Source organism: Zootermopsis nevadensis, unplaced genomic scaffold (assembly GCF_977971745.1).
Source record: "Zootermopsis nevadensis isolate Lab colony 2312 unplaced genomic scaffold, Znev_1.0 Znev_ptg000016l, whole genome shotgun sequence".
In the NCBI taxonomy this organism is placed as follows: domain Eukaryota; kingdom Metazoa; phylum Arthropoda; class Insecta; order Blattodea; family Termopsidae; genus Zootermopsis; species Zootermopsis nevadensis.
In genome coordinates, this window is record NW_028259148.1 from 13,845,001 (window position 1) to 13,857,092 (window position 12,092).

The window sequence follows — 12,092 nt, forward strand, 5'->3', positions numbered from 1 at the left end:
TGTTTAATCTCAGATAACGTAAGGTTAGCATTTTGCTCAGCAGGTATAATATTTAATTTTCGATCTGTCATCAGACGTTAACAGTTTTAAACACTTTTGATATGGTTTGTAATCTGGACGGATGATATTCCTGTGCAGAGAAAGAGATGTCGAGTCTTCATTTCGAGTTCGATGTTCGTGTGGAATAATGTGAATGAGATGAGAAAATTTGTTGGAAGTTCATGAACTTATTGTCAAAAGACACAGCACATTTTTAACTCTTAGTTATTCAAAAGAACAAGTTAAACGTTCACAAATAGCAACGCACTTGTATTTCACCGAGAAGACGACGATACGAAGCAGCCAAATGCCACTTAAAAATTGTAATATTATTTCCTGGATATTAATCACATTTGGGACAAAATGTGTTCCTGCATTTCACAATTGAATATTTCTAACCCATTTATGTGTCTGTCATTTTTATGATATTGAATAATGTATGTGATATTTTTTTGGCGTTAGCTGACGTTTGGTTAATGCTTTCTACAAGTACATCTGCTGATGTAATGATTATAAAAAAAAAGTACCATAAAATTAGATTACCAATTTAATCCTTTTTTCTTCTGAATTTTTTCACGTGTATATTTTCTGTTACTTTGTCTTATTTCGCTGAGGTCTTTAACAAGAAAGAAGGACAGAGTCCAGATAAGTTTATTTTATTATTTTATAAAAAGTGATAGACTAAGGGAAATGAGTTTTTCATATTTTGAATCCCCCCGCCCCCCCCCCCTCGCGTCGCCACAAGCGATTGTCCCCAGTCTGTCCTTTATTATACCTTTCATCCCTAACTTTCATTATTATTTTTTTTTAAACTTTACAGCAATGACTGAAAACTACTGAAGTCGACAGGGCTGTCAAAAATATGAGTTTATTTCTCATTGTACTTCTGTGAAAGTCAAGTCGGGTAGGATATAAAATAACATGGCATTGTCACCCAACTTACAGTTCACAATGAAACATTTAGTATGCACGTAAAAATCATGAACCCTTCTAGAATTTGTTTCAGTGAAACCCAAAATTGTGTAAGCAAATTACAAACAAAAATTATTTTATTGCAAGACATCCCTAAATGGAGCAATATTGTATGTATATATAAGTATGTGCATCCTTGTAACTGCACCGTGAAAATAATGTTATAATCAACCAAAAAGTAGATAAGAAATTACGGGTATATCAAAATTTAAGAGGATCGCTTATCAATATGAATCAGTAGTTAACTTGTGCCCACTTCAAATAAAGTTATTTAAATAATGTACAGCCACGGTGGTCTAGCGGTTAGAACGCTGGCCTTGTAATCCTCGGGTTTCGGGTTCGATTCCCGGCGGTGCCCGAATTTATAACTTGTGTTGGGCAAGGCCGTGGTCTAGGCAACTCGGAGTTTTCCTCCGTGGCATCCCAACAATTACTCCATTCACACACAGAAGAAGGCAATGGCAAACCACTTCTGGATCATCTGCCAAGAACGTATATGAACAGGTCCCAGTCCGAGAAAAGGATGGAAGGATCCTGTTCATATGGACCTGTCGTCAGACAGAACACTAAATAATAATAAGATGAGGTGGTCTAGCGGTTAGAACGCTGGCCTTGTAATCCTGGGGTCTCGGGTTCGATTCCCGGCGGTGCCCGAATTTATAACTTGTGTCGGGCAAGGCCGTGGTCTAGGCAACACGGAGTTTTCCTCCGTGGCATCCCAACAATTACTCCATTCACACACAGAAGAAGGCAATGGCAAACCACTTCTGGATCATCTGCCAAGAACGTATATGAACAGGTCCCAGTCCGAGAAAAGGATGGAAGGATCCTGTTCATATGGACCTGTCCTCAGACAGAACACTAATAATAATAATAATAACAGCCTTGTACTCATTTTTATTTGAATGAATGAGTATAGCCTAAGATAAGAAGGCCATTCCCGCTTACAAAATGTCAACTGTTACTTGTTATAGAAGGCTGTGTAAAAATAGAGACTGCAGATACGATATTGATGCTTCTCATGATATGGCAGTAAGACTGCAGGTAAGCAAAAATGCAGATAGCAAAATGCACTGTATATTTGGACCAGTGTGGTACATACAGTCCGCAGACCAGGAGAAAATCCCTGCTAGGAATTCGATATACGCACATGCGCGAGATTTCGCCGTGAGTGACAACCGATCCTATAAGCATTCGTTCCACGACCACTGAACGAACAACAGACGACAGGCTTTCATGTGTTCTGATGGGTACAGCTTTAAGATTACCTCACAGCGGCACAGCGATTTAATCTAGAATATTATCGCAACACCTGCAGAACACATTAGAGGTGCGCTCACTACACGCTACTCTTAACTGCTTGATGTTTTCAGTCTGTATAGTAGCGTAAAGCTCTGACGTGTCACACTTCCCACCAATAGCAGCCCTCTAGTCCACCAGGCAGTAAACATACCCCCCGCACCAACCAGAAACGACTTCCCCCCGCAGGGCTTTTCTCCTGGTCTGTGGACAGTAGGTGATGTGTTCACTATTTTTTGCACATTAAGCTATATTTTGATGTTGATTGCTGCTGTAAGGGTATTTTTATTCCATATGTGTAATATAATTAGACAGACTGCCATTTTCAAGTTTCCAGGATGGCCTAGATTAAGTGCAGAATGAGTAAAGAAGTGGAATTGTGAAAGAAATATATTTATTCAACAGTTTTATACAGAAATACATTTGAATTAACCATCCAAGAATATAAATCACTCTGTTTTATCTGTGTAACTAGTGAACTGGACCGCGACAGACACCGCCAGTATAAGAGCTGCAATTGCCAATCCAGTGAATAATATGTTTTGTGTATTTGCGTTCGCTGGTAGCGTATCTTCTGAAGCATCCCCTTCGTGCTGAGCATCGAGTGCGTAGAAATCTGCTTGATCTACAAATAAATGTTAAGCGTTCAGAAGACTCGGTAAGTTTGTACTTCAACTTGTGGACAGGTTAGATCGTGGAAATCTATTTCAAGGGGCTGCATTTAGCGTGTGGGGGGTCTTACTTTCAGCACAGTACTTTTAAATATTAATAGTGATTTTAGAAAACAAGTGTTGAGAAAGTTTGCATTATTTAATGTTTTCTGGGGCTAACAAATGACGTCAACTGCAAATGTAAACACCTAAACCTAATGCAGAATAATCAATTATAAATATTAATGATGCATTACCATGTAGAGTCAATAATTTCCTCTCAAGGGTCTGAAACTTCTTCCAAAATCATAGGGTGGTATCTACCAAAGAAGCTCGTTAATGGCATATATTCTGTAAAAGCGCGGAAAGGTGTTTGACTCTCAAATAATTTTAGGTCAACAGTACCAGTAAGTGGAACTAAGGGTCCTTAAAAGGTATTTCGTAACAGAGAAAGCATTTTAGTACAAACCTGCCTGCACTTCTAGATCCGTCTGTACGTCTGACTCTTCCACCTGCAGGTCTAGCAACTCCTGAAGTGTCGTTAGAGCTTCCGAGGGGCCTTCTCCAGGAAATAAATAATCAGACAGGGTAACTTGGCTATCTGGCAGCGACACCAAGACTCGTCTTGGTGGCTCATGCAGCGTCAGTCGCTCTGTTATGATAAAGCAGACGTCTGGCAGTTTTTTTTTTTTTTGGGGGGGGGGAGGGGTGTATATTGGGGTTATAGAACTCTAAGTTAAATTTCATTAAATGGTGCCATCTTTATTCTATTTGATGTCCACAACTACTGGTTCGATATTTGACCATTTTGCACTCCATCCAGAAAATTTGGTAAACGTTTCCATTTTTATGGAAAGTATGAAGCATATAAGTTGCTGTAAGTTAGGTACTGTACTTAACATCGTTGAATTTAAAGACTTTTCGTAACTGATTAGGAACCACAAAGCTTCTCAATTCATGTTATACATAAAAAATGTTGAATTATCATCGCCACCACCTACACGATAACTCGTATTTAAAAATGGAATAAACATTCCCTCATTTTCATCATATTTTAAATTTAGTGCTATTTTGTGATATACTTCATTAGGAGATATGAGTCCGGTGAGATTATTTTAATCATTTTCAAATATTACAAGGATTGTTCTGAATTTTATACATTTTTGTTACACCGTGTTATTATTGTTAGGGCATTTTTATTTGAACATCTGTTGTCTACGGCTTCACAATATAACTTCTAAAAATTACTAACTTCAAAGAATAGTTTAGCCTCTTGTCACGAGATAAAACAAAAGAAATGTCTACTACGTAGGGACCGTCAGATAAAGGGATTTATTATTCTTCATCACTATTCCGCCACAGTACATCAGAAAACGACCAAGCTGTGGGCTTTTGAGGTGTAAATTAAAATTTTTCTAAAACGTGTAGTATTCAAACCAGTATTGAAGTATCTTCTTTATTACGCCGTCTCCTTTACAGGAGGTTGGCGACACATTACGAACACGATCCTTCCATCCTTTTCTCGGACTGGGACCTGTTCATATATGTTTTTTAGGCAGGTGATACAGAAGGATTAATAATACCTCTTCCAGCACCTTGTTTTCTTTATAATTGATGATGTTACTTTGGATTACAAGATAACACACCTTGGGGCGATTCGTGTTCCTCTTGTATAAGGGAATCCCAGTGCAATTCAAGTCGTGATGCAAGAGAGCGAACAATATCTTGTTTTACTGCCTGTAAAACAAAATTTTCCATATTAAAAATCCTGATGATAAATTTATGTTCAGCCACATTGTGAATACTGTCCACAGACCAGGAGAAAAGCCCTGCGTGGGGAAATCGTTTCTGGGAATGTTACTTATCAGCTGGACTAGAGGGCTGCTATTGGTGAGAAGTGTGACATGACACAGTTTTACGCTACTACACACAGACTGAAAACATCAAGCAGTTAAGAGTAGCGTGTAGTGAGCGCACCTCTAATGTGTTCTGTGGGTGTTGCGATAATATTCTAGATTAAATCGCTGTGCCACTGTGAGGTAATCTTAAAGCTGTACCAATTAAAACACATGAAAGCCTGTCGTCTGTTGTTCGTTCAGTGGTTGTGGAACGAATGCTTTTAGGATGGGTCGTCACTCACCGCGAAATCTTGCGCATGCGCGTATATCGAATTCCTAGCAGGGATTTTCTCCTGGTATGTGGACTGTACAGCTCTAATGTGTTCTGTGGGTGTTGCGATAATATTCTAGATTAAATCGCTGTGCCTCTGTGAGGTAATCTTAAAGCTGTAACCATTAGAACACGTGAAAGCCTGTCATCTGTTGTTCGTTCAGTGGTTGTGGAACGAATGCTTTTAGGATCGGTCGTCACTCACGGCGAAATCTTGCGCATGCGCGTATAACGAATCTTAACAATCTTAACTGTCTTAAGTAAATACATGCGAGGACTAATACATAAACTATTAATAAATCGTAGGATTTCAGGTTTTCACGGCGGTGAGTCTAAAGATGGCTGTCTTCTGGGTTGTTGCGCCGTGGTCTGGTACAAATGTTTCAGAGGTCCTTGCTGCCTCCATTAACAGGGCGATCGCCATTATGATGGAGGCAGCAAGGACCTCTGAAACATTTGTACCAGACCACGGCGCAACAACCCAGAAGACAGCCATCTTCTATTAACAAATACTCAGATATGAAAATGTGAATTGCGAATCATCTGGGTTGTGATGCTGTATACCCTTAGAAGATATGTACTGCCTCCATCTTCAGGCTACAAGACTATATGGCATAATGATCCAGATGATGACCATCCACACACAAAGGGAAAGAAATTTCTTTAAACATGGGTAAACAAAGATATTTCGTTTTAACAGTTTATTTTGTTCTAGTGATCAGCTACATATTCTAGGTGACGTTACGAGAATGAAATTTACAGACAATGCCCAAATGTTTATTTTTATGGGAAATTGTAATTTAGTCATGGAAATACACATGAAAATTTGGCTACATCTTATGGAAACTGTTCCTGGACTTCAAAAATTTATACTACACGGGGAGAACTCTGTACTTTCATGAGCCTACACATTACCTGCTCTGCTTCTTGTATTGTCGCTTTCTGATGCAGGAACACTCGGCTTGCCAGAATGCCAAGGAAGTTCATCTCGCCACAACATTCAATAATCTGCATGTCATTATCCTTTTCTGTTCTAGTATTCTGAGGAAGAAAGTTTGAGAAAATACGTTGAACACTGGAAGAGAACATTTTAAAACTGGGAGCATTTAAGGGATGATAAATATTCATTATGATTTGATCATCAATTATGTTTGTAAGTTTTGTAACGTTTCATTTTCCATCATCTGTTATTAGGACATGTTTATTGCCTACGTATTTAAAAATTTATTTTTAATTTCTTTTAAAAGACTTGTACAAAATTCATAACTCTCAAACTGTGTATAAACTTTGCACTAGTAGATTCCTTGATAAAATTTACAGCTCGACACCACATTTTCTATTTCTGGCTTTTAAATAATGAATATATTTACATATTTCTGGGGGGAAAAGGCCTACAAGAACCTAATTTAATTTATATCTAAGGTTTGAGTCACAGGAAAAAAATTGAAACTCTGGAAAAAAAAAAACTATACTTTACAGACATCTACTTATAAATTAAAAACCATTCAAACTGAAAGTGTGATTGAAGCATTATTCAGTTTTGTTTGATATGGATATGATTAGAATTCTTACATTGAAACTAAAGGAACCAATGATAGTAAACTTACGCAGGGAATGTACAAACTGACGGTAAGCATTGTTATTTCTCCACTGTTGGGACCTTTACTGCCGGCTTTCGGTTTCTTCTTCCCAAGTGCATCCAGTGCCTTGGATGAATCTCTTAACTCTCCATCAAACATGCAGACAGCTGACTTTATATTCTCACTCAACGCTCCTAAGATTTCCTGAACATAATATAATCATCATTAATGAGCGCTCTATACCTTACGCACATCACAACCTAGAAGACATCTTCGGAGTCACCGCCCTGAAAACCTCAAATCTTACTTATTTGCCTCGACTATACTAGTTTAATTTATGTAACGAGTCTTACTTTTTGGTTCAGAACAGATAAATTTCTACGGAAAATTTGGTAAATGTTGGCATATGATTACAGAACTTGCAACGGGACGGCTACTAACGGATGACACAAGAAACCGCTGCGACAAATAACTATGGATGAATACACTGAAAACTAAAGCCGTCTCGCTACACGCCGAGTAGGTCGCTTGGGGTGAGTGGAGGTATAGCTCCTACTCTTTCTTGACCTCGGCACTAGATGGGGGTGTGGTCAGCATCACGCCCTGGCCGCGCTTTACCCCCAGAAAAGAACCCCCGGGACCCATTGGATAGGAGGCTGGGCGGGCCCCAGAGCTGGTCTAAACACAGAACAAAGGAGAAATCCTTTGCCCCCGTCGGGGATCGAACCCCGGTAGTCCAGCCCATACCTATACTGACGGCAATCCCGGCTCATGTTTCCATGTCACTCCGTTAGATAAATAGTCCGCTGTTGTGGAGATTACAAACTTAAATGAGAAGAAAAATATGTTATATACAATACAAATCGCATTTTGAATCACACATTTATACCCGTGACAGGTGTCATCTTAAGGCTCATTATTATTTGCTTTCACTATATAAATGAAAACTGTCGGGTAGTTTTTTTAACTCTTTGTCAGCCTTTCGTTGGTCTTATTTAGTCTTGGACGATGGATAATGTCCAGAAAATAGTCCGCTTCAACGCACCGTCGTCACAAACTTTCAGAATTGAGCCTTTTCCTCTGGTTCAATGACCACTTTGTATTTTATCATCATTACTCCTTACTGCGGACATAGTAGCAGACCTTCAATACATTTAAAATACATAATATATAATATAAGTAGTTTACCTGCAGATTACTTCTCAGTGATTGTGTTTGTTTGTCCAGGCTGATTGGAAATACTTGATCTAAATTAATGTGACAGTCTAACTGGTGCCATCTGGTAGCCTTAGACTGGAACTTCCATTCTACAGGGTGAACCGAACTACTCGAATTCTTGGTGTCAATTGACTTGCACATATACCTGGAAATAAAATGTAAATTTCACCTGGAAGTGTTCATTTATGTACGTCCGCTTCACAGATTTGTACTCGGAAGATGCGGCTATACCTTTTCGTGGTACTGCATAAATTTAAAACAAGTTTCTCGGTACTTGGGCTGTCTCCGTGAAGATAGCGGCTGGTTGACAAATTCTTTTTGATATGAAGCAGAACGGCACGTAACTTATACACAGCCTTTGGGTCTCCAAAAACATCCCCTGGACCGACAACGAAAATACCCAGAACCCACATTCCTCCTGGCAACATTCGTGTAACCTGTAACAACGAGCCAAACTAGTATTCCAGCCCTTCCCAGACGAAGGATAGCAAATTGTATTTACAAACAGTATTCATTATGTAAAAACAAAAAAATTTCAGCTCAGAATTTAATCATATTAATTTTTCTTAAATGCTTCAATTTATAAAGAAATATAAATGAGTATTATGCTACTCCCAAGACAATGGCTGTCTTCTGGGAAGTTACGCATGAAGTTTGGTGGAAATTTACTGATATTTCGAAGATAACTGTTGCATCCATCTTAAGAGGGGGTTAAACTGGCAGTCATGGGAAGTAGAGAGTTAATGCAGGGTCAGAGGAAGGGCAAGCCAATCATAGTTGAGGAATGAGGAGTCTCCCTGATGGTGCATGTGACATGACACATATTTATCTGAAACGCTGATATCTACCTACAAGTTTATACGGTGTCATAATCCAGGACATCATCATCACTGTTGTGAGAATCTCAACGTGAATGCACTCAGATATGTTCCTCAGTTAAATACGCAATTACTACAAGTTTGTGCAGATTTTTGGACATTTTTAGTAAAAATTGTGTTATTTTGTAGGCACTTTCTCTATGTGGAAAAATGTTTACATTGTTCATTTTTAGTTTAATTATCTTTAATGCATATATTTATTAACACTTGACCATTGTAGGCTCCTTGCTGTTGCAGAGCTCCCTTATATAAATTCATATGAATACCAACATGTTTTGCATGGTCCGCAACCCAGATTTCTTGAATATCCTGCACAGACTTCAGTGGTTTCTGATGTTCTGCTTTACTTGGAGGCTGAGCTGCACTTTCGTCTTTCACATCTTTAGAATCTAGACATGTTGTTCTTGCCAGGTGAACCACATAATCACGTTGATCTGCATTCTGAAAAGTGAAGAATATATAATTCTATGTATTGCATTTTCAAACACATGAATTTTATGTCTTGCCTCAAAATATGAGACCTCATTCAAGACCCATACAAAACAAACTGCAAAATTGTTTTGTACACTCTGATGTTCAGGATTTTACAAGTGTGTCAATGTTGATATTCTGGGCTGAAACACAACGTGTAAGATACTAATCCTGTAGGTGGAAATTTATGTTTTTCACAGCTTTGGTATTTACCTACAAATCCAACAACATGACAACTTAGACCAACGTCGACACCATTTCCAACCCTAAATTCACTTCTCTTTGTTTATTGTTGTTTTCAGATAATTGACTTTTGAAACGTTGTCAATTGATATATTATACGTAGTTCGAACTGATTAACATACGGCTAGTATTTATTGTTGCTGAAAAAAATCTGGAATGCTTTGGTATTAAGCACTTCCAAATAAAAAGTTTGACGGTAAAACTCCACCTTGTGGTCACATTTATTTATCTCACCTGGCCAAGAATCAACCCAATCACATATGAGTCTGATTTTGCAAGCTGAATTAAATAAGGCAGCAAATTATCGTCTGCTATCACTATCCTCCCCATTTTGTATTCGAATTAATATACCACATACGGATTTATTTTCACACTGTCACATCGTTTATTGCTCTCCGTCTCCTTCCCCTTTCCATAATAACTGAATACGTGCACTACCAACGGTTGTAGAAACCAAAGATTGATTAAATCATGGGTCGTACGTGTTGATGATCTTTTGGTTCGACGAGGCCAAACTGTGAGGTTAGAAAAATTTCCAAGGTTTCGCTAGGTACAATAAACATTGTGTTGTATGTTTTGTGGATAGAACGGTGCTTCGTTTTCTCACAAGTGCTATAGGTTAATTTGGGTTAGGCGAAAAATACCATCTATGTATACCACATAACCGTAAAAAACGAGATAGCTCTGTTACAGAATATAGCAAGAAGAATTGTACTCTTAGGATGGAAGAGACCGAAGATCGAGGCATGTTCGTACAGATTTCTACAGAAGAAGCAGGAAAATGTCTTGTGGGGCTAAATTTCGAACATTTTTGGCCATAGGTGTTTTGAGGTAACTTGGTCACTGTCGACTTGCATTCTATGCTTGACATCCTGCTCCAGTTCGAGGGGTGACATGATACAGTTACAGTGATATAGGTTAGTACCTTGAACACTTGATCACCATCTGTGCATAAATAGTGATTTAATTTCTGAAAGTTTGAGAGCTGATGCCTGCTGAGAGGATCATATATGGATTCATGGTGTTTCAGAACAATGTGCTGAGGGGAAATTTGGGGTCCAGGAAGGAGAAGGTAACAGGAGGATGGAGAAAATTTCATAATGAGGAACTTTACAGATTATTTACTTAAGCAAATATTACTAGGATCACGAAATAAAGGTCAGTATGTTGGTAGTTGTGCAGATGGTTGCTAGAGAAGGGTGTGTTGATTGTTGTGTGGTTTTTATTAAAAGTATACAAATGTATACAAAGATAAAAAACAAAGACTTTGTCAGTTATGACAGTCCATAATTAATCAGTACACAATTGAGACCAAGACCATTTCTATGGTTTAAATATTGCTAAACATATCTGTGGGAGAGTACATTCAGGAATTCTCATCAACTGATAATGTGTATTTTATCCAGGATAGTTAAAATGATTTCATGGGGGATTAATAAATTTATAAATAGAAAAGCACACACAATACAATGGAATGTATAATCACCTGGCCAATATTCAGCAGAGTGATTATGAAATAATGGTACTGTATTGTTGTTTGCCTGAGCCAGTCATGGAAGCCCCTCATTCACTCTCTCAAAGGTCCTAGGAAGCATGTGATGTACCAGTACTGACTAGGCCACTACACTGCCCTTTTCAGGACAGCACTCAGCCCCTGCCAGTCCTTATTTCCACTCTCCGATCTCTCGTGTTATTCCATCCATTTCTCCTTGTATATTTCCTTTGTTCCTTGCACCACAAATTTTGTGTTTCTTAGAAACTTGTGAATGTATAAGAGTATTAAGAAATTAAAATGACTGATTTCAGGTGTTGTATGTAATTTGTTTTGTTGCAGGCAGTTTAATGTTTTAGTTTTGGTATCCTAGCCTGCGCTCCGTTTGAATCTGTTCAAGTAAGGCCTTAATGTGCTGTAAGAGATCCACAGACGTGTTCTCTTTAAACATCGGGTTTCTTCGAACACAGTTAATTACAAATTAGTTTATGGTTAACTGTCTGTTTTAATATTATTAAGCTTGTGCATAGATGTGTAGCATGTGGAAAATTAATCTTGGGATAGGAAGCGAAATGCAAGTAGATAACTGCCAATGATCAAAACCAAATAAGGAAAGATTATCGTAAATTGAATGTGAGGGATGTGAAATGCTGAAAAGTTGAACATCTTAATATAGATGCATGCTGGAGACTTTCATGTAAATTAGCCATTGATCAGACATTATATAAAATACTGACTGATCTCGGTTATACTTATTATGAATACATATTAATTATGTATGGAAATTTGTTAGAAAAATAACCAAGGAAACATTTGGGTGTAAGGAAGAACAGTTCCAAGGTCATCAAGAGGCATCCATTCTTCGATGCCAGTTTTATCCCAGTAATACAAATAAATGTTTCTGTTCTGAACTGTATCTTAGCCATGTAACATTTACTAAGGAAATCAAATACAATCTTAACATCCGCACAGTTTGAGACACTTTTTTCTAGATTACTTGATTCTTTCGAAATTTAAGTAAAATTGTGAAAAGTGTGTTTACGCCTTAAGCAGAACTGCTTGTGTGGGAGGTGGTGAACAG

General features: G+C 38.1%; 2 protein-coding genes across 6 annotated transcripts in view; one reads left to right on the forward strand and one right to left on the reverse strand.

Moving 5' to 3' along the window:
- nudC (nuclear distribution C, dynein complex regulator) overlaps positions 1 to 730 on the forward strand; it is a 63,382-nt gene extending 62,652 nt beyond the window's left edge. For all 5 annotated transcript variants that reach the window (XM_087349962.1, XM_087349961.1, XM_087349963.1 and 2 more), the window contains one exon: positions 1 to 730. This exon is cut by the window's left edge and continues 124 nt beyond it. The gene's annotated coding sequence lies outside the window, so the exon portion shown is untranslated.
- Positions 731 to 2,687: 1,957 nt separating this feature from the next.
- LOC110837097 (protein odr-4 homolog) lies at positions 2,688 to 9,983 on the reverse strand. The gene is made up of 9 exons (XM_022078924.2): positions 9,754 to 9,983; positions 9,076 to 9,246; positions 8,159 to 8,364; positions 7,898 to 8,072; positions 6,737 to 6,913; positions 6,045 to 6,170; positions 4,607 to 4,697; positions 3,430 to 3,612; positions 2,688 to 2,935 (listed from the first exon to the last, which is right to left on the reverse strand). Exons 1-9 carry the CDS (start codon positions 9,847 to 9,849, stop codon positions 2,760 to 2,762), a joined length of 1,401 nt encoding a protein of 466 aa, XP_021934616.1. The 5' UTR covers positions 9,850 to 9,983; the 3' UTR covers positions 2,688 to 2,759.
- Between the last annotated feature and the right edge of the window lie 2,109 nt (positions 9,984 to 12,092).

What these genes read in the sequence shown, in the direction of transcription:
- LOC110837097 (XM_022078924.2), bottom strand. Translation starts at nt 9,849, where the DNA reads ATGGGGAGGATAGTGATAGCAGACGATAATTTGCTGCCTTATTTAATT. An exon ending in TTGCGGACCATGCAAAACAT is followed by an intron (nt 8,365 to 9,075) that starts GTTGGTATTCAT and finishes TCGTTGTTACAG; the next exon opens with GTTACACGAATGTTGCCAGG. An exon ending in CAATACAAGAAGCAGAGCAG is followed by an intron (nt 4,698 to 6,044) that starts GTAATGTGTAGG and finishes TTTGTTTTACAG; the next exon opens with GCAGTAAAACAAGATATTGT.